The sequence below is a fragment of the Quercus robur genome, chromosome 4, assembly GCF_932294415.1.
Source record: "Quercus robur chromosome 4, dhQueRobu3.1, whole genome shotgun sequence".
Taxonomy (NCBI): Eukaryota; Viridiplantae; Streptophyta; class Magnoliopsida; order Fagales; family Fagaceae; genus Quercus; species Quercus robur.
Window position 1 is genome coordinate 52,036,925 of NC_065537.1, and position 21,762 is coordinate 52,058,686.

At 41.7% G+C, this 21,762-nt stretch overlaps 3 protein-coding genes across 3 annotated transcripts; all 3 read right to left on the reverse strand.

The window, feature by feature from the left end:
• Positions 1 to 14,736: 14,736 nt before the first annotated feature.
• Positions 14,737 to 16,317, reverse strand: LOC126722153 (uncharacterized). Its single transcript, XM_050425307.1, has 2 exons — positions 15,754 to 16,317; positions 14,737 to 15,624 (listed from the first exon to the last, which is right to left on the reverse strand). The coding sequence occupies exons 1-2, from the start codon at positions 16,315 to 16,317 to the stop codon at positions 14,737 to 14,739; spliced, it is 1,452 nt and encodes a 483-aa protein (XP_050281264.1).
• An 800-nt stretch (positions 16,318 to 17,117) lies between these two features.
• LOC126722154 (uncharacterized) lies at positions 17,118 to 17,567 on the reverse strand. Its single transcript, XM_050425308.1, has one exon. The coding sequence runs from the start codon at positions 17,565 to 17,567 to the stop codon at positions 17,118 to 17,120; it is 450 nt and encodes a 149-aa protein (XP_050281265.1).
• Positions 17,568 to 17,821: 254 nt separating this feature from the next.
• LOC126722158 (uncharacterized) lies at positions 17,822 to 18,610 on the reverse strand. Its single transcript, XM_050425309.1, has one exon. It carries the CDS (start codon positions 18,608 to 18,610, stop codon positions 17,822 to 17,824), a length of 789 nt encoding a protein of 262 aa, XP_050281266.1.
• Between the last annotated feature and the right edge of the window lie 3,152 nt (positions 18,611 to 21,762).

A 21,762-nucleotide genomic window follows, 5' to 3' on the forward strand; every position in this document is an offset into this window, starting at 1 on the left:
CGAGCCCTATTTCAGATGGCCGGGAAAAATGGCTGGAGACCCTTCCAAACGTAACCAGAACCAGTACTACCACTATTATCAGGACCATGGGCATACCACTAAGGATTGCAAGAATCTATGGAATCACCTAGATCAGTTGGTCCGAGAAGGGAAGCTGCGTCATCTTCTGCACCCCTCGAGCGGCCATCCCGGTCAAGCAATGCAAGAGCCTCGAAAGGATGTGTCATTAAGACCCCCCACCGGAACGATACATGTCATCCTCGCCGCACCAAGAAGAACTGGGCCACCCCCTTCCAGGGTATTGGCTGTTGGTCGGCTCCCCTCCGAGGACAGGCAAAGGGAACCTAAAAGGTCCAAAAAGGAAAGCTCTTTGATACTAGGATTCTCGGACGAGGATAAGAGAGGAACTATCCAATCTCACGACGATGCCTTGGTGGTTACGTTAAGAATCAGAGGCTTCGATGTGAAAAGGGTGTTAGTAGACCTAGGAAGTGCAGTAGAGATAATGTACCCTGATCTATACAAGGGGCTGAACCTGAAGCCGGAGGATTTGACAGCTTATGACTCCCCCCTTATCAGCTTCGAAGGGAAGACTGTTACGCCAAAGGGGCAGATCAGACTACCCATACAGACTGGATAGGAGGTGGTGGAGGTAAATTTTATCATGGTCGATGCTTACTCACCCTACACAGCGATAGTTGCCAGGCCATGGATCCACGCCTTGGAAGCCATATCCTCCACACTTCACCAAAAAGTAAAATACTCATCCAGAGGTCAAGTAGAAGAGATTCGAGGAGATCAGGCAATGGCCAGGCAGTGTATGGTGGCCGCCATTATACATTGGTCCCATGCCGAGTCCTTGGCCCCTGGGAACTTATAGCAACCAGCCGTCTCGATAGGGCAAGACAATGAGCTAGCCGAGGAGATAAGGTGTGAAAGTTTGGAAAAATTCACTGTCAACAATGACCCGGAGAAGTATTTCCAGGTCGGCTCCGAGTTGCCTTCTCAAGAAAAAGAGGAACTGGTCGGATTTCTCAGGAGAAATGTCGATGTGTTTGCATGGGACGCCTACGACGCCCCGGGAATTGATCCTAGCCTTATTTGTCACCACCTGAACGTTAACTCATCTTCCACTTCGAAGAAGCAACCACCCCGACGCCTCTCAAAGGAACATGCTAGTACCGTAAGAGACGAAGTGGCAAAACTGAAAAAAGCAGGGGCTATTAAAGAGGTCTTTTACCTCAAATGGTTGGCAAACACGATGGTGGTAAGGAAGAAAACAGGAAAGTGGAGAGTCTGCGTGGACTTCACGAACCTAAACAAGGCGTGCCCGAAGGACCCATTTCCCTTACCTCGAATTGACCGATTGGTGGATGCAACCGTGGGCCACCTTCGAATGAGTTTCCTGGACGCCTTCCAGGGCTATCATCAGATACCCCTTGCGTTAGAAGATCAGGAGAAAATGGCTTTCATGACACCCATCGGAAATTATTACTTATGACAACTTATTCAAAGTTTTAAACAGAACCTAAGTCTTGCATGGCTCCTCGGACCACAGACTTAGGGGAAATTATTATTTATGACAACTTATTCAAAGTTTTAAACAGAACCTAGGTCCTGCATGGCTCCTCGGACCACAGCCTTAGGGGAAATTATTACTTATGACAACTTATTTAAAGTTTTAAATAGAACCTAAATCCTGCATGGCTCCTCGGACCACAGACTTAGGGAAAATTATTACTTATGGCAACTATTCATAGTTTCAAACAGAACCTAAGCTCTGCCTGGCTCCTCGGACCACAGACTTAAGGAAATTATTACTTATGACAACTTATTCAAAGTTTTAAACATAACCTAAGTCCTGCGTGGCTCCTCGGACCACATACTTAAGGGAAATTATTACTTATGACAACTTATTCAAAGTTTTAAACAGAACCTAGGTCCTGCATGGCTCCTTGGACCACAGACTTAAGAGAAATTATTACTTATGACAACTATTCATAGTTTTAAACAGAACCTAGGTCCTGCATGGCTCCTCGGACCACAGACTTAGGGGAAATTATTACTTATGACAACTTATTCAAAGTTTTAAACAGAACCTAAGTCCTGCATGGCTCCTCGGACCACAGACTTAGGGGAAATTATTACTTATGACAACTTATTTAAAGTTTTAAATAGAACCTAAGTCCTGCATGGCTCCTCGGACCACAGACTTAGGGGAAATTATTACTTATGGCAACTATTCATAGTTTTAAACAGAACTTAAGTCCTGTGTGGCTCCTCGAACCACAGACTTAAGGGAAATTATTACTTATGACAATTTATTCAAAATTTTAAACAGAACCTAAGTCCTGCGTGGCTCCTCGAACCACAGCCTTAGGGGAAATTATTACTTATGAAAACTTATTTAAAGTTTTAAACAGAACCTAAGTCCTACATGGCTCCTCGGACCACAGACTTAGGGGAAATTATTACTTATGACAACTTATTCAAAGTTTTAAACAGAACCTAGGTCCTGCATGGCTCCTCGGACCACAGACTTAGGGGAAATTATTACTTATGACAACTTATTCAAAGTTTTAAACAGAACCTAGGTCCTGCATGGCTCCTCAGACCACAGACTTAGGGGAAATTATTACTTATGGCAACTATTCATAGTTTTAAACAGAACCTAAGTCCTGCATGGCTCCTCGGACCACAGACTTAGGGGAAATTATTACTTATGACAACTTATTCAAAGTTTTAAACAGAACCTAAGTCTTGTATGGCTCCTCGGACCACAGACTTAGGAGAAATTATTACTTATGACAACTTATTTAAAGTTTTAAACAGAACCTAAGTCCTGCATGGCTCCTCGGAGCACAGACTCAGGGGAAATTATTACTTATGGCAACTATTCATAGTTTTAAACAAAACCTAAGTCCTGCGTGGCTCCTCGGACCACAGCCTTAGGGGAAATTATTACTTATGACAACTTATTCAAAGTTTTAAACAAAATCAAGCGTCATTGCAACCCTTATTCAAATTCGCTGCACGACATCCTTTTTTCTCGTCCGTTTATATTTATTTATATCATTACAAACGTTAAATAAAGGAATAGTATCAGTAAACATCCATAGCAAACAAAGAGAACGTTCTATATTAATATTCCAAAGTCAATACAAAGAGAGGTCATTACAAAAGAACAAAAACAGGACGACTCTCGTTCAAAAAAAAAAGAAAAAAAAAAGAAAAGGGGGGGTACAAAAATTAAAAATCTAAAAACTAAGCCTTAGTAGGAGGATCCTTCTTCTGCTCTGGCTGAGGAGGAGTAGCCTCGGAGATGGAGTCCATGGCAGGATCTTTCGCTTTATCAAGCACAGGGATGGCATCAGGCACCGCCAAGTCCTGCTCAGAAGCTGCTTGGGTGCCATCAGGATTCTCTCGGATCTCCTGAGGATAGAAGACGTTCTCAGGCAGTCTCAGCGCCGAATCTGCAGGAATTCCTGCAGCATTAAGGGCGTGAGCCCATGAGATGCTGCAGTAGTCCCTGCACACCTCGGGGATCTCCTCGGATAGCCTGGCCTCCGTTTTTTGAATCCTGAGCTGATGAAAAGCTTTCTTTTCAACCTCTGCGTCCTCTTGGATCAGCTGAGCCTCTTCTTTAACTCGCCGTATCTCGTCCTCAGCTTTTTGTAGAGCGTCCTTAAGTTCCAGTACATTTTGCTTCTCAGTAGCAAGACTGGTTTTAGTTACGAATAATTTCTGGCGCTGATCCTCTGCTTGGGTTTCAGCACTCTTCAGGCCAGCCTCCGCGCTCTTGCGCTGTTTCTTCGACTCTTTGAACTTCTCCATTAGTTCAAAGATTTCTTGCTTGAGGGACCCCACGGTCTTCTCCACCTCAGTCCGAGATTGAACCTCGGCTTCAGCCAAGCTGCGGTTGTTGCGGCAGAACTCCTCAACCACAAACACCTGCTGGGTGATCTACCAACAAAACAAAACCGAAATTAGGATAGAATGCAACAATGTTGATGGCTTAATAAAAGGGTGCAAGAATGGCTTACCATCGCAAGGTCCCTCTTAAGGGACGGAAAAAGCTTGGGCTGGGAGAACCGCCTGTAGGCCTCCATATCCCGAGGAAGGAGCACTGGCTGCTCCAGGGCCTCAGCTATGTAACCCGCTCTGCCCCTGTTGTACTCTCGAACCGAGGCAGTATAGGGGATGGCGACCCCGTCTAGCTCCATCTTCGAACTCCATGCGCGGGGATTAACGCGCACCTCAGCTCGATTCTCCTCATCCTGGCTCTCCGTGGAGTTAGCCCTTTTACTCCTCTGTCCCCGAGTGGCTTTCTGTTGCTTGGCCGGGCGATGGGCCACTTCACCTTCCTCAGGAACGTCAACCGGCCTTTTCTTTTTTAGATCAGGGTTAACCTTGAGGCCAGGGTCGGAAGGAACCTGAGGGGCGGTTGGGGGAGGGTCCTGGGCTTGTGACTTAGCAGGCACCTTCGAAGACTGACCCTTTCCTCGGCTGGACATCAGTTCTCGTAAAGATTTTCCCTTGCCAGCTATATTGCCTACTTCCTCGTTTGAAGAGTCGTCCGAGAAAGTTATAATGATTGGAGCGCCAACCACGGAGTTTCGATCCTGCTCTCCCTCAGGATCCGAGAGTTCAACTACGGGGGCTTTGTCAACCTCCTCTTCAAAATAAAACTCGTCTATTTCCTCCTCAAGGGAAAGACGAGATGATTCGGCCTCTTCCTCAACTGACACGGCGGCTTCAAGGTCGTCTGGAGGCAGTTGCACGACCGGTGGAGGATCCCAAACACCAGGTAGCACGACTGGCTTAAGATCTACTAGGGCCAGAAACTTAGGCTTGGACATGTCAATCCTAGCCAACCGGGGGCTACCAGCTCTAATGGCGTGGCCAATGGCTTGGAAAGCACGGGTTAGCGGTTGATAGCCCAAAACCAAATGACACGCACGCAGCTGCCCGTCCTTGTGGACGTAGATTTCTGACCTTAAAAGATAATTTAGGGCCGGAACGTTCACGCGGCTCAGCCTGGGAGCAACCAAAGCTCTATTTGCAATACAGCCGAGAAGGAAATTAGAATTAAACTACAAAATTTATGACAAGCAAAATAGAGAGTAAATCCGAGGAGCTAAGCCCCTTCCCTAAAAGGATTGGGCCTAAAGGCGCCGCACCTGGAATTCCTGCCCGAGTTGGACAATGAAAACCATCGCTCCATTCTCCTGAGCCAATGAGGAAGTCATCCTTCATAGTCTTATTGGATATGGGGAGACAGGAGATTAGCCTAATCACCTCGGATCGAGATTTAAGGTAATATCCTCCGTTCTCGACGTAGTGGCACTCGTACATGTGTACCACATCATGCCAGGTTAGACCCAGACCCATTCGCTCGTTCAAGACATCTATGCAGCCTAATACCCTGAACATGTTTGGAGCGCACTGGTGTGGTGTCAACCTATGGTGGAACAAGTAGTCCCGGGTAATCCTACGCATGGGAAGTGTCATTCCCCCTTGTATAAAGGCAACCATGGGAATGACCACTTCACCCATGTCTCTATCTAATAGTACTCCTTCTGGGGGACAGTACCGCAGAACCACCCCCTGCGGGATATGGTATCTTGCCCTAAAAGCCTCCATGGCGGCCGGAGTGTCTACTAGGTTTTTGAATCTACCCATCTAAGCTGAGCTGGAGGAATGGAAATAAAGACCGAGGAGAAAAGTAAAATTCGAGGAGAAAATCGAAGCGACGAAACGAACGGAACTTACGGATATCTTCACAAATGACCGGTGAGGTGATCGAAAATCTCTGCTAGGAAGGGCGCTTCGCAGAAACGATTATGGAGATTTGAAGAACGGAAATGCTCAAGGATTTCTGGGCGCTGGAGTTCTCTGGAGCTCTCTATTCTGATGTGCGGATAAAAAAAGAAAAAAAGAGCCTCTCAGGCGCTTTATATAGCAAGAGAGAGAGAGAAGAAATCCCTCATGCTCGCAAATTCAAGGAGCAATGCTGGCCGTCAGATCCACATCTCGCCGTTGGATGAAGGAGAAATAAAGCTGTCTGGAGTAAATGGCCGTGCCTCGTAAATTATGGCGCGTCAAAAGTAACCGCCCGCGCGCGCGGACGAAGATTTCATCCGTTCCATCCTTTATAAATGTCAAAACCCCGCTTTTCTCCTCGGAGGGAGATCAAAACCAGAGTTTTGAGGGGCTATTGTGAGGACCGGCCCAGAATAACAAGTTGGCTGGGCCTTGGGCCCGTCCGAGGACCATTCTGTCCGAGGAGACGTCGCGACCCATAACCCCTGCCCAAGCCAACTGGGGCGAAGAAAACACGTCCGAGGAGTAATTCCTCCTCGGACATTCCAAAGTCCAGGTCAATGACGCAACCCAGTTACTGTAGCCCTCACTCCAAACACGTAAAAAGAAAGAAGGCTCAAAATATCCCAACAAAGGCTGTCACCACCACATTGAATGCACCACAACTACTCTCCTAGCCGCATTAATGAAGAGAAAACCCCTGAACAGTGTTATCTTGGTCACTGCAACTCACAAAGAACTGGTAAGGGCGTCTGATAGGACAGGTGCTCAAGTGGGGGTTTAGATGATCAACAAGTGTAGGGTCCAGATGATAAAAGAGGGCGTATATAATATGTAAGAGTCCCTCAGAAGAGAGGGACGAAAAGAGAGGGGAGAGAAGAGAGAAAAGCAAGGATTCATTGTATGAATGCATAGCCATGAATAAAACTTCCACTTTCACATCCATTTTCTTGATTCACGTTTCTACATCTGCTAAGAACATGCAACGAACCGTCTAAGCCAACTGGAACCGAGTTCTTCAGCCCATACTCTACAAAATTCATTGTGTGGGACTTCTTGGGCCAAGGCCTAACCGTCCAGGACCGGGTAACCAAAATCGTGTCCCTACATTAAACATTTAAAAATTTGAAGTAGAGAGAGACTCACATAAGAATTTAATTTTTGTCCTTGAAAGCATGAAAGAAGGCACTGAAACTCGAGTGAGTTTCACCCTACCAAGTTTAAGTTTAAACTTAAAGTTTAAGTCTTGTGCGTTGCATGCTACATGTGTGTGTATATGCATGAAAAATTATCTAAATTTAATATTTATTGTAGACAAGAGGTGGAGTAGTTTTACCCCTGTCTAGGTAAATCTTATTATAATTCCTTTGTGTAGCGTGTAAATATGCATGAAAAATGATCTGAATTTAACATATATTGTAGAAAAGAGGTGGTGTAGTCTTACCTCTATCTAGCTAATTCTTATTATATTTCCTTCGTGTAGCGTGTGAATATGCATGAAAAATTATCCGAATTTAACATATATTGTAGAAAAGAGGTGGTGTAGTCTTATCCCTGTCTAGAAAAATAATTTTTATTTTAATTTACTTTTAAATTACATAATGAATGCATGTTGTGTGAAACTAAGGTATCATAATATGCATATATATATATATATATATAATTGAATGGAAGATGGTAGAGGTACCTAAAAAATATATATATATATATATAATGATTTTCGATAATACATTGAACTTTAAGGCTCAATTAATCATATATATTTAAATGGAAAACCATTGAATTTAATAATTAAAAACTATTCGAAACAATAATTGAAATAATGTTTAAGTGAAACCTCAATTCAATAATTAAGAACAATCTAAATTATTAAACATTTAAAAATTTGAAGTAGAGAGAGACTCACATGAGAATTTAATTTTTGTCATTGAAAGCATGGAAGAAGGCACTGAAACTCGAGTGAGTTTCACCCTACCAAGTTTAAGTTTAAACTTAAAGTTTAATTCTTGTGCATTGCATGCTACATGTGTGTGTATATGCATGAAAAATGATCTAAATTTAATATTTATTGTAGAAAAGAGGTGGAGTAGTCTTACCCCTGTCTAGGTAATTCTTATTATAATTCTTTTGTGTAGCATGTGAATATGCATGAAAAATGATTTGAATTTAACATATATTGTAGAAAAGAGGTGGTGCAATCTTACCTTTATCTAGCTAATTCTTATTATAATTCCTTCGTGTGGTGTGTGAATATGCATGAAAAATAATATGAATTTAACATATATTGTAGAAAAGAGGTGTAGTCTTATCCCTGTCTAGAAAAATAATTTTTTTATTAATTTACTTAAAATAAATAATAAAAATAAATGAATATTTTACTTTTAAGTTACATAATGAATGCATGTTGTGTGAAACTAAGGTATCATAATATGCATATATATAATTGAATGGAAGATGGTTGAGGTACCTAAAATATATATATATATATATAAAATGATTGTCAATAATACATAGAACTTTAAGGCTTAATTCATCACATATATTTAAATGGAAAACCCTTGAATTTAATAATTAAAAACTATTCGAAACAATAATTGAAATTGTTAGGTTCTAAAGACTTAGGATCTTATGTATTTAGAACTCTAATGTGTATTGTTGGCAAACGATGATCAAAACAAGATGTTTAGTCGTGTATAGACTTGCTCAAAGTTGGTTCATTTATGTAAAGTTGGAACAAGTTGATGTAGAAATTAATATTGCTTCTCGGCCTGGTTCGATCGATCGAAACTTAGGCTAGATCAATCGAAAATCGGGTCAGATGCGTTTTTCTGCATAATTCCAACTTAGCCCTAGTTTATTTAAAACGTTTAGGGTTTTGTGTTTTTGCCAGGTATATAAGGCAAACCCTAGCCACGTTTTGTTGTTGCTCATATTGCTGTTTGTGTAAATCTTTTGTGAGATCTGTGAGGAGCTTTCCTTTACACAAGCTTAGGATTATCAAAAAGGATATTTCTTCAAGAGCTTGATGATCATTCAGTTGTTGCTATAAAAACTTAAAGAAACACAAGCGGGTGTGCTTGTACTTGCTGGAGAATCCAAGAAAAAATGAGTCCGTGGTTTCAAAGTTTGCACGTGGTCGTGTCAGTAAGTTTCTACTGGTAGGTAGTAATAGGATGTTAGTGGTCTAAATCCTGTTGAACAACTTCGATTCTTTCATAGTGGATTCAGGTTTACCTTGAGGATAGTTAGGTTAAATCCTCCACAGTTTTTTACTGGTTTAGTTTCCTGGGTGATCATATCATTGTGTTATTTATCTTGCCGCTGCTTTGCATGATATGATTTTTTAATTGTGATAACCAAGATTTGGAATTTGAACTAAGTAACAACTTGGCTAATTACTTAGGTTAATCCAATTGTGTTTTTAAGGGGTCTAAAAACTATCAAGTGGTATCAGAGCGGGTAGCTCTTTTGTTTTAGATCTTTTGATCTAAGAGCTGATCCTTGACCCCTATTGTCATGGATAATTTAAAGTGTCTTTTTGATCATGTTTCTGCTCATGCTTCTGTTGATTTTATTGATGCCTGTGAAACTCTTCGTAAAGAATTATTGAAATCTATGAAAATTGCTAAGAAATTCAAGAAAGAGTTAAAATTGGCTAATCTTGAAAAAAAGGAATTGGTTGTTAGATTAGATGAATTTAATAAAAAGAATGAATTTTTGAGAAATCAAATTTCCTCTCAAGATGAGAAGATGAAAAGCTTGGAACAAGAGTTAGTTGAATCTAAAGCTAAAATTGAAAATTTGACTAGTACCAAGCTTGCTGTTGATAACAGAAGTATTTCTATTTCTCTTAAGTCTAAAACTGAAAAAGTTTATATCCCTCATTTTAAGAGGAATAATAAAGAAAAGGCTTATTTTGCTAGGTTAGACAAAAGTAAAAGTTCTGATATAGACGCTGAAATTTTTAAACCTATGTCTAAACATACTGTTAAAGAGCATAATAAATCTGTTTTTGTGCTTACCTATCACCTTTGTGGTGTTGTTGGTCATATTAGACCAAATTGTTCTTTGTTGAGGCAAAAACCGAAATCTGAGACTAGATTTGTTGTTAGGAATACTGATGTTTCTAAATTTGTTCCTGTTTGTCACTTTTGTGGTGTCTCCGTTCACATTCGTCCTAATTGTCATAAATTGAAATTTAAGCATTCTGTATATCAATCTAGGATATGTGATGATATTTCTCCTGCCACAAGCCCATATAAATTGTTTCATATTCTTTTGAAAATTTGAGCTTGTTGGCTTGTGAAAGGAATTTGCAGGATTTCAGTCTCTCTCAGAAGATTGGTGTAATCCCTCAAATACACTCTACTTTTCATGGATTTTCACCTACAAAACCGAAGACTCGTGCTATATGGGTGAGAAAAGATTCTCCAAGGTGAGTGTTACTGACTTGTCCCTGATTTAATTCTTTCAATTGTTTGTAGACATGTTTTGTTTTTTGTTTTTGGTTGTTTTTTGTCTTTTAGGTTGTTATTTATTAATAAAAAAAAATCCAAAAACATTGAAAATTTTCAAAAAGACAAAAATATTTTATTTTGGACTACGAGCCTCTATCTCGTATATTCCAGGACGTAGGTCAAGCAATAAAGGCTGATGATCCTCGATTGAATTGGATAGACGTATCTAAGCCAGGATTCCTTGCTTGGAGAGATCTTCCGCCCGTCGAGTTGCCTATCCAGCGTGTTCCCCAGGAAGTAGCTGCTCCAAGAGAGGGGATAGATTCTGCATACTTGTCCCTCTCGGCCAAGATAGACCAGTTTCACCTTGAGGACGAAGGTGAAGCTTTAGGCGGGTGGATAATACTCTCAGAGTCCGAGGCTAATATCGACAAGCTTTCTGCAGCCAACACTCCGGGCCTAGTGGTTGCTCAGATTGACTCCGAATCCGAGGAAGAAGAGATGGCTCTAAACTAGAGGAGAAGCCTGTGAGACCTCATGGCCTCCAGGAACAAGGGGGCAACTTCATAAGAAGTACCCAAATCCCAAGTTCTTGTAACTCTTCCTCCCCCTCCCGCTCCTCTCCCTACCGATCTAGGCCTACACGCGATGAGGGACTTAAAGAAGAAGAGGCCACTGCAAGAGATTGAGGAGGGAGAATTGCCCCCTCAGAAGGGCACGAAGCAGCAAAAGACTGCTAAAGATCCAAAGGGTAAGAGGTCCTCATTCGTGGACAGCCGAGAAGAGTAGAACCAGGTCGAGGTGTGACTTCCAAAGCATGTGTGGTTGCCTCAGCTAGAGGTTGATGGGGCTGCGATTCCGTGGAATGCCTATGTTAGGGAGTATCAGAGAGGTCATTTCGCGCATGTGGCTGAGTCCTTGGAGTAGCCACTTCTCCTGCCTAAGGATATGGAGGCCTTGAGGAAGTTGAAGTAGCATGACCTTTTCCTGTCCCTAAAAAGGGACCTTGCTCTGGTAAGTCCAAATTCTCGTCCTTTCATTTACTTTAGCACTAGTATGCAAATATTGTTCTCTTCTGTTTGCAAGGGATGACATTATTGTTCTTATGCAGATTACCCAGGAGGTTTATGTGGCCGAGGAGTGGGTCAACAGAGCTAGGAACGATGCCAAGCATGAGGCTAACCTCCGTCTTGATGCCGAGAAAGCTTTGGGGGCTGCAAAGGAGGAGAATAAAGATTTGGCTACCAAGCTAACCGCCTCAGAGAGGGATCGGAATAGCACCGTGGCCGATCTGAAGAATGCTGAGACTCAAGCTGAGGATCAGCGCAAGTTGCTTTATCAAACAGAGATAGAGCTAGCCATTTTTAAGCAATTTGCGTTGGATCTGAAGGCGGAGCTGCAGAAGGCCAAAGAGGCAGCTTAGTTGGCAAAGGAGGCCGAGAAGCAAGTAGCCTATACCCTTGGCGTAGAGAAGAAACAAGCCAGGCTGACTGAGGAGCTGGCTGAGGCATGCAGGGACTACTGTGATGCCACATGGGCTGAAGCCCTTAACATTGCAAGAGTTCATGCAAACTCAGAGTGGAGGCAGTAGGGAAAGACCTTTTACCACCCTGATATCCGCGTAATCCCGAGTGGCCTTCCACTTCCCTCTACCCTTGCCCTTGAGTCCTTGGAGCAGCCTCTGACTACTCAAGCTGCAATCCTTCTTTCCAAGGTTCCACAGGGATCTAGCCTGGCTGGTGACCAATTATAAAGGGCCGAGGGGCCCAAAGATCAGGGCAAGGGTAAGGAGAAGAAGTCCCCCTCTAAAGTCAAGGATGCCGCCAAGGGTAAGGATGCTGCAACCAAGGCAAAAGAAGCAGAGGCCGGGACTAAGGAAGCTAACAACAAGGCCAAGGATGCTCCCTCCTCTTAGCCAGGCTAGCAAGATCCTCCTGCTCCCAAGGCGTAGGCTTAGAACTTAGGAACTTTCTGTAGTTCTTAGGGATTTTTTGGTAATACTTTTGCCCGAATGTAATGTACTTATCTTATTTAAAAGAAAAGCCTTTCCCCTTTTTCTTATCTGGGAAATCTCTTGCACTTTTTATTTTATATGCTTTGAGGATTATCAACATCATGAATGATGTTGTGTCGTTGCTTTCTTATACTTAAAAATAGTCAACAATACGTTGGTAAGTATTGGGTCAATCTAATTGTGTTGATCGCATCTTTTGATATAATAGTGTTCTATTTAAACACTTATAAAATATGTAACAGTGTATTAATTTTCCCCAAAGCATCTGGTCTGAAGACTTCAGGCATGACTAAGGTTTTGTTTAAATACTTATAAAATATGTAACAGTGTATTAATTTCCCCAAAGCCTTTGGTTCGAGGACATCAGGCATGACTAAGGTTCTGTTTATACACTTATAAAATATGTAACAGTGTATTAATTTCCCCAAAACATCTAGTCCGAGGACTTCAGGCATGACTAAGGTTCTGTTTAAACACTTATAAAATATGTAATAGTGTACTAATTTCGCCAAAGTATTTGTTTCGAGAACTTCAGGCATGACTAAGGTTCTGTTGAAACACTTATAAAATATGTAACAGTGTATTAATTTCCCCAAAGCCTTTGGTTCGAGGACATCAGGCATGACTAAGGTTCTGTTTATACACTTATAAAATATGTAACAGTGTATTAATTTCCCCAAAACATCTAGTCCGAGGACTTCAGGCATGACTAAGATTCTGTTTAAACACTTATAAAATATGTAATAGTGTACTAATTTCGCCAAAGTATCTGTTTCGAGAACTTCAGGCATGACTAAGGTTCTGTTTAAACACTTATAAAATATGTAACAGTGTATTAATTTCCCCAAAGCCTTTGGTTCGAGGACATCAGGCATGACTAAGGTTCTGTTTATACACTTATAAAATATGTAACAGTGTATTAATTTCCCCAAAACATCTAGTCTGAGGACTTCAGGCATGACTAAGGTTCTGTTTAAACACTTATAAAATATGTAATAGTGTACTAATTTCGCCAAAGTATCTGTTTCGAGAACTTCAGGCATGACTAAGGTTCTGTTTAAACACTTATAAAATATGTAATAGTGTATTAATTTCCCCAAAACATCTGGTCCGAGGACTTCAGGCATGACTAAGGTTCTGTTTATACACTTATAAAATATGTAACAATGTATTAATTTCCCTAAAGCATCCGGTTCGAGGACTTCAGGCATGACTAAGGTTCTGTTTAAACACTTATAAAATATGTAACAATGTATTAATTTCCCCAAAACATCTAGTTCGAGGACTTCAGGCATGACTAAGGTTCTGTTTAAATACTTATCAAGGAAGAACAGCGCACTTATACAATGAATGGACGTATTGTCAAAGAAAGCTTTCATTAATAATAGTACATTTTCAGGTTGTTTACATTCCAAGGGCGTGGTATTACATTCTCATTTAAGTCTTCTAAGAAATACGCTCCTATACCAGCCACTGAGGTAATGTGGTACGGTCCTTCTCAATTAGGCCCTAGCTTTCCCCATGTTGGGTTCTTTGCAGTACCTAGGACCTTTCTTAATACCAAGTCACATGGCGCTAATGGCTTTAGCTTCACATTGGCTTCGTAACCCTGTTTGCGCTTATGTTGGTAGTATGCCAATTGAACCATCGCGTTCTCCCTTCTTTCTTTAATAAAGTCTAAACTCTTTTCTAGTGCTTCATTATTATTGCTCATATTGAAAGAGCTAGTCCTCAGTGTAGGGAAGTCGTTTTCCAGAGGAATAACTGCCTCGGCGCCGTATGTCATCGAAAAGGGGGTCTCCCCGGTGGATTTGCAAGGCATGGTTCGATATGTCTAGAGGACATGTGGCAGTTCTTCTACCCATTTCCCCTTAGCATTGTCCAATCTCTTCTTGAGTCCACTCACTATGACCTTGTTAATGGTCTCGGCTTGACCATTCCCTTGGGGATAGGTTGGGGTAGAGTATCTGTTCTTGATTCCCAAGTCACAGCAGTATTTCTTGAAAGATTTGCTATCGAATTGAAGGCCGTTGTCTGAGATGATGGTATGAGGGACTCCGAATCGGGTGACAATATTTTTCCACACAAACCTCTTGGCATCCATGTCCCTGATGTTTGCCAAGGCTCAGTTTCAACCCATTTGGTGAAGTAGTCTGTGCTGACTAGCAAGTATCTCTTGTTACTTGCTACTTTGGGGAAAGGGCCTACGATGTCTAAACCCCACTATGCGAACGGTCAAGGGCTGGATAGAGGATTAAGGACTCCTCTCGGTTGATGCATGTTTGGCACGAACCTTTGACATTAATCACATTTCTTTACATATTCCTGTACTTCCTTTTGCATTTTTGGCCACTAGTAGCCTTGAGTGATAGCCCAGTGTGCCAAAGATCTACCTCTGGTGTGGCTCCCATAGATCCCCTCGTGTAACTCTTCCAGTAGTAATTATGTTGCTTCAGGGTGTATGCATAGCAAGTAGGGCCCAGAAAACGAGCGTCTGTATAGCTTTTGGTCCTTGAACAACCAAAACTGAGGAACCTTCCTACGCATCTTTACTATTTCTGATTTTTCCTCAAGCAGGATGTCATCCTTCAAGAATGATATTATAGGGTCCATCCAGCTAGGCCCTACCCTTACCTGGTGAACATGGATCATTCCTTTCTCCACCCCTGCTGGTTTGTACAAATCTTCCACAAAGATGACCTGAGGAAGACCTTGTGCCGAGGAGGTAGCAAGCGTGGCCAGGGAATCAGCATGGGTGTTTCCACTTCTGGGGACGTGCAACAAGTTAAAAGATTCGAATCTTGACCATAGGTGCCTCACCTGACTTAAGTACTTCTGCATTCTTTTGTCCTTTGCCTCAAATTCTCCTTTTACTTGGCCAATGACTAATCTTGAGTCCGAGAACATCTCTATCGCCTTCCTGCCCATTTTTAGAACCCTAGTCATTCCCATTAGCAGGGCCTTATATTCAAACTTGTTATTTGTGGTCGAGAATCCTAGTCTTAGCGATTTCTCAATAGTGATCTTCTTGGGGGATATTAATACTATTCCCACCCCAGACTCCTTTTGGTTTGCTGCGCCATCAACATATACTTTCCAGGATAGCGGGCCCTGTTGGGAGATCATGCCAACCGACTTTCCATCCATGTGTTGTGCTTCTGTCACTTCTTCCAATGAGGGTTCAGCGAACTCGTCCACCAGGTTTGCGAGGACTTGGCCCTTGACAAAGGTACGAGGCATGTACTTGGTATCAAAAGCCCCTAGGATCATGCTCCATTTAGCAATCCTCCCTGTGTAATCAGCACTCCGAAGTATAGCTTTGAGTGGGAGCTAAGTCAGGACGACAACTGTATGCACTTGGAAGTAATAGGGGAGCTTTCATGTGCCAAGCACCACCGCCAAGACGGCCTTTTCTAGTGGTAGATACCAAACTTCGGCCTCATGTAGTGATTTGCTTACATAGTAAATTGGCTGTTGTATGCCATTGTCAACTCGTAGCAAAACCAAACTTACAGTGTAAGGGGCCATGACGATGTCTGCGAACAGGATCTCATCCACCTTAGGACTAGACATGATAGGTGGCCGTGATAAATATTCTTTAAGTTGTTGGAAAGCCAACGCACACTCTTCAGTCCATTCAAATCCTTTCCACCTTTTCATCAAGAGGAAGAAAGGTTTGCACCTATCCGCCGACCGAGAAATAAATCGATTTAGGGTGGCAGCCATTCCGATAAGCTTCTGGACCTCTTTGGGATTTCGGGGTGGTCGTAAACTGTTAATGGATTTGATTTGATCGGGGTTGACCTCAATGCCCCGGTGAGTCACCATGTATCTCAGGAACTTGCCTGATCCGACACCAAATGAACACTTGGAAGCGTTTAAGTGCAACTTATGTTTCCTCAGGATTTCAAAGATGCTTCCGAGGTCTGTAACGCGCTCGGACACTACCTTACTCTTCACCACCATGTCGTTTATGTAGACCTCAATGCTTTTGCCCAACTGGGATTCAAACATTCTTGTCATTATCCTTTGATAGGTTAAACCTACGTTCTTTAAGCCGAATGAATCACCTTATAGTGGTAGTTTCCAGTGGGAGTAACAAATGCTATTTTTTCTTGATCGTCTAAGGCGAGTGGTATCTGATGGTACCCTTGAAAGGCGTCTAAGAAGCTTATCTGAGGATGGCCGACCGTTGCATCTACCAATTGATCTATTTAAGGCATAGGGAAGGGAACTTTTGGGCAGGCCTTATTCAAATTTGTGAAGTCCACACATACTCGCCACTTCCTGCTCTTCTTCTTCACTACTACGGTATTGGCTAACCATTCGGGGTAAAAGACCTCCTTGATAGCCCCTGCCTTTTTAAGCTTCATCACCTCTTCCCTAACAACGTTTGCATGTTCTTTGGATGGGCGCCGAGGCGATTGCTTTTTGGGAATGATGGATGGGTTAACGTTTAAATGATGGCAGATAAAATTTGGACCCACCCCCAGAGCCTCATAATCGTCCCATGCGAACACATCAATGTTTCTATTGAGGAATACCAATAGCACATTCTTTTCTTGAGGGGGTAGAGCCCCTACCTGAAAGAACTTCTCCGGATCACCACCTATGATAAATTTTTCCAAATCCTCGCATTTAGGCTCTTCGGTTGGTTCATGGGATGGCGACTCTTGGGTTTTTGATTGCTATAAGTCCCTTTTGGCAGTGGCCGAGGAGCTAGTTTCGTGTTGCTGTGAGATGGCAGCCACAAGGCATTGCTGAGCCATAGGTTGATTCCCCATAATTTCTTCGACGCAGCCCCCCGAGGGGTATTTTACTTTCTAGTGCAGGGTGGATGAAACGGCTTTTAGAGCATGGAGCCAGGGCCTAACCACAATAGCTGTGTAGGGAGAATAGGCATCCACCACGATGAAGTTTACCTCCACCACTTCCGAACCAGTCTGTATGGGTAGTCTGATTTGACCCTTTGGAATAACAGTCTTCTCCTCAAAACTAATCAGAGGGGAATTGTAGGCTGTCAGGTCCTTGGGTTTTAATCTTAACCCCTTGTACAGGTCAGGGTACATGACCTCGACAACGCTACCTTGGTCTACCAACACTCTTTTTACATTGTACGCTCCTATCCTGAGTGTGACCACTAGAGCATTGTTGTGGGGTTGAATGGTTCCGATTTTGTCCTCGTCCGAGAAGCCCAAGACTGGTCGGATTTCCACTCTGGCTTTTTTGGGCTTCGGATCATTGCTCTCGGTGGGAAGCCGAGCTACGGACATCACTCAAAAGGGGCAAGAACCGGTCTTGTTTGGAGCAGTGAAGATGACATTGCTCGTTCCTAAGGGCGGTCTTGAAGAATCATCCCTCCTAGGTTCCGAATTTGTTTGGCCCCCTCGGCTATTGGTGTGATGCAATAGATGTTTCAGCTTCCCTTCTCAGACCAGCTGGTCCAAATGGTCCCTCAAATTCCTGCAATCCTCTGTAGTGTGCCCCTGGTCCTGATGGTACTAGCAATAAAGGTTTTGGTTTCGTCTCAGGGGGTTCCCAGCCATCTTGTTTGGCCATTTGAAGAACGGTTCATTCTTAACCTTCTCCAGAACCTAGTGCACAGGTTCTCGAAACACTGCATTAACTGCCTGAGTGTTGGTAGGTCCTGACTGACCACCAAATCTCTCCATGGCTGGCTATTATTGTATCGGTTCGACCTGAAATCCCTCCTTTCCCGAGGGATAACCTTATCCTTTCCTTTACCCATTTGCTGGTATTCCTCAACCTTCTTATACTTGTCAATACGGTCCATAAGTTGGCGTAGATTAGTGACAGGTTTTCCTATTAGGGACTTCCTTAAGCCATGCTCGGTTGGGAGGCCGCTCTTGAAGGTACTGATGGCTACGTCTTCAAAGTTACCATCCATCTCATTGTATATCTCCCAATATTCGTTCGAGTATGTTTTTAGGGTCTTTCCCTCTCTCATACTCAAGGATAGTAGGGAAGATAGGGGTCGAGGGACTCTACTACAGGTGATGAAGCGAGAACCAAATGCCTGGGTGAGCTTCTTAAAGGAGTTTATGGAACCGGCTTTCAAGCTATCAAACCATCTCATTACTACGGGTCCTAGGCTGGATGGGAAGACCTTGCACATCAGGGTTTCGTCTCTGGAATGGACGACCATTCTCTGATTGAAGTGGCTCACATGCTCTATGAGGTTTGTCTTGCCACTATACATGGTAAACGCGAGTTGAGTGAATCGCCGGGGGAGTTCTGCTCGCTCAATTCTTCGCGCGAAAGGCGACTTAGAGATTTGATCCAACGTCTTGCCCATAACATTGTTTCATACACCTTTTCGAAGGGGGCACTTATGCCTATGCTTGTGGTGGTGCTCCTCTTTGTAAGAGAAAGACACGCTGGGCGGGGTCTTTGACCTTCGTCTGTAGCTACCATCCTTTTCACCATCGGGGGAGGCGTCTAGGTTGGAGGAGGCTTGCCTTCACTGTGCATGGCGCAACTTTCTCTTCAGCTGGTTGACTTCCAGCTGCAACGCTTTGGTATTCTCTTCTCGAGAAAGATGACCCTTTCCTCGTGACTGGCTTCTTCCAGTCCGGGCACTATGCACACTCCCTTCTCGATCCCTTCTCCATTCGAGGTTGACGAAAGGATTTTGACGTTGGGATCTTATGGATTTTGCCTATCGTAGGTCTGAACCTGCCATGGTTGAACGTTGAGCTCGCTAACACCCAAGTATTCCTTCCCACAAACGACGTCAATTGTAAGGGCCAGCTTTAGACTTCTAGCCCAACGGATATATGGACTTAAGCCCAAAACAGCCCAAAACAAAAAATTTGTAGAGAATGGGTTGGGAAACTGGGCTTACGTGAACCAAATAATAGAAAAACAGGTTTTGATGCTAAAAAGAGAAAGATAACAAAAGTTTGTTAAGGAATAATGCTCTCGGATTGGTCCAAGGATGCTGATTCTTAAATATTTTCTACTTAAAGCTCTATTACAAATTTGTTTACAGTTTTTCTCTCCTTTATCCATGGAGGGTCTTTCACGTTATATAGCCCTTTTTAGACCATTTTGATCCTACACTTGTTGATCATCTGAGCCCTTACTTGAGTACTTGTCTCATTAGACACATTCTTTGGCTTTCTGTGAGTTGCGTTCGTTGAGGTAGCACTGTTCAAAGGTCTTCTCCACATAAATGCGGCCAGAAAAGTAGCTGTAGTGCATTTAATACGGTGGTAGTAGCTTTCTCTTAGATATTTTTGAGTTTCCTTCCTTCTTGCACGTTCATGAGACACGTTCCTATTGCTAGAGCTTTTTGGAGGGTTACCTAAGTTGCTGGAATATGTGCTTGAGCTGTCTTTATCATATCCGAGGAGGAGCCTCTCCTCGGATCACATTCCGTTCGTCCCTCATTTATAAGTCTCTCAGTGGGAAATCCTGGTAACTACTTGATTCTCCTCGGACAATTCGGCTATCCCGGACAAAGGCCCAAGGCCCAATATGTCATTCTGGGCCTTTATCCCCACACCCACCGTTTTAGTATTTTTTTTTTAAAATAATAAAAATAATTATCAATATGTATAAAAACAGATACCTCATGCGAGAGTGCATGAGGTTCTACCATGTAGCGCTCTAATTTTGTATTAAGCATTTTTTTACCTCTTTCATTAAGTTTTTTTTTTTTTTTTTTAATTATTACCAAAAAGTTCATATTAACTTATTTTTCTGTTATCTCATTAATATCTCATTAATTGCCTAAGCTTACATCACACCCTTCTCTATTCTTCATATCTTTTAGTATACCCACTGTTTTAGTATTTTTTTTAAAAAATAAAAAAATAAAAAAAATTAAGGACTAATAGTAATAACTAACCAAAGAATGCCCTAGAGAGAGATAAAGAGACACAAAAATGTTCTGGATTGTTAAATAAAACGCACTATTTCACTATATATTACCAAAATAAAATACTTGAAACTAACAAAACATTTGAAAGAGAGAGAAAAAAGAATCTGAGGGGTCATCGCCTTTGTTTTATTGGCCTCCCATCACCATCAAGATGCCGAAACACCTATGAGTAATTTTTTTTCTTTTTTCTTTTTAAATTAGGGGCTTAAATATGATTTAAGTTTGGATAGTTTGATTGGATAATTTTTGTTTTGGGATATAAGTAGAGAGAATATTTGGTGCGTAATGTAAAACTATATTCTACCATGGTTTAATTTTAAATCATCTATAAGACACATGCATGCATACACACTTGCCTACACCATTGCTATGTGACACAATACATATTAGTTGATTTTTATGGTCTCGTTACTCTTTTGCATTAATTTTTGGTTTCATGATTTTAAAAAAAATTAATTTTACCTTGAGAAGGCTACAAGTTACTAAACTAATTTTTAATATCTCAAAATGTATATTTTTCTTTACTTTAATTTAGTTTACTTTTCTTTATAATATATGTACAATATTATCCAAAACCGTTTTATATAAAGTGTGTGTTTGGTACAAATTAAAAAGCCAGTTTATTTTTTATTTTTTATTTTTGCTATTATTCATAGGTCTCATTGTACTTTTTGGTACTATTCATGGATCCCATTGTACTATTTCAACTACATTCTAGCTTTATTTATAGTACTTTCAGTAAAAAAAATTCAGTTTTAGTTAAATAAGCTATTCCTAAATAGGCACAAAATATTACAAAATTATCTGTGCATCGTACGGGCAACTTACTAGTTCAAGATAATAGTGTGTTCATTTCTTGATATTTAATTGAGTATTAAACAAGGACGAAACTATGTTTAGATCAGTGGGAACACAGAGAAATTCATATGGTAATGACCTAGGAAAAATGTTAGCCTTATTTTCGCTATACCAGTAAATGCCCGATTCACACAACACACACAATCATTTAAATTGAGGAATCACAATTTTCTCCACTTAAATCTCTAACGTCCTTGTTTGGGCCCATTCATCTACATTGTACCTCGTAAAAATTAGTTACAATTGAGGCTCATTGTAGTTGTTAATAAAATCCAATTTTTCCTAATAGATACCCGATGTGAGACTTATCACACACCCATACAACACACACTATCAATCAAAATGGGGCATCACACACACACACACACACACATATATTCATCCTCTCAAATGAGAGTGGGTCCTACAGTGCCTCTCACATTGGATTGGGTCCCACAAGCTGTGTGGGATCTACTTCTATGTGAGAGGATAGATACTTGTAATACCATCTCTAAACTTGATCCCCTTACAAATTTTAAAAATTTAATATTAAAACAACTGTGTGTTTGGCTTTCTTCTTCTTCTTCTTCTTAATTTTTTTTTTTTAAATAAAATAAAATTCAAATGACTATTTGTTTGACATTTTGGTTGTTTGCTTACCAAAAATTAAAAGTTGGAACTTTTTGAGAGGTGGGTTTTTGCGACTATCTAGCTCTACCTAAACT

Coding starts and splice junctions, on each gene's coding strand:
- LOC126722158 (XM_050425309.1), bottom strand. CDS start 18,610: ATGGGCAAGACGTTGGATCAAATCTCTAAGTCGCCTTTCGCGCGAAGA.
- LOC126722153 (XM_050425307.1), bottom strand. CDS start 16,317: ATGACAAGAATGTTTGAATCCCAGTTGGGCAAAAGCATTGAGGTCTAC. Junction 15,625..15,753: donor TACAACAGCCAATTTACTAT/GTAAGCAAATCA, acceptor GTCCTGACTTAG/CTCCCACTCAAAGCTATACT.
- LOC126722154 (XM_050425308.1), bottom strand. CDS start 17,567: ATGTCCGTAGCTCGGCTTCCCACCGAGAGCAATGATCCGAAGCCCAAA.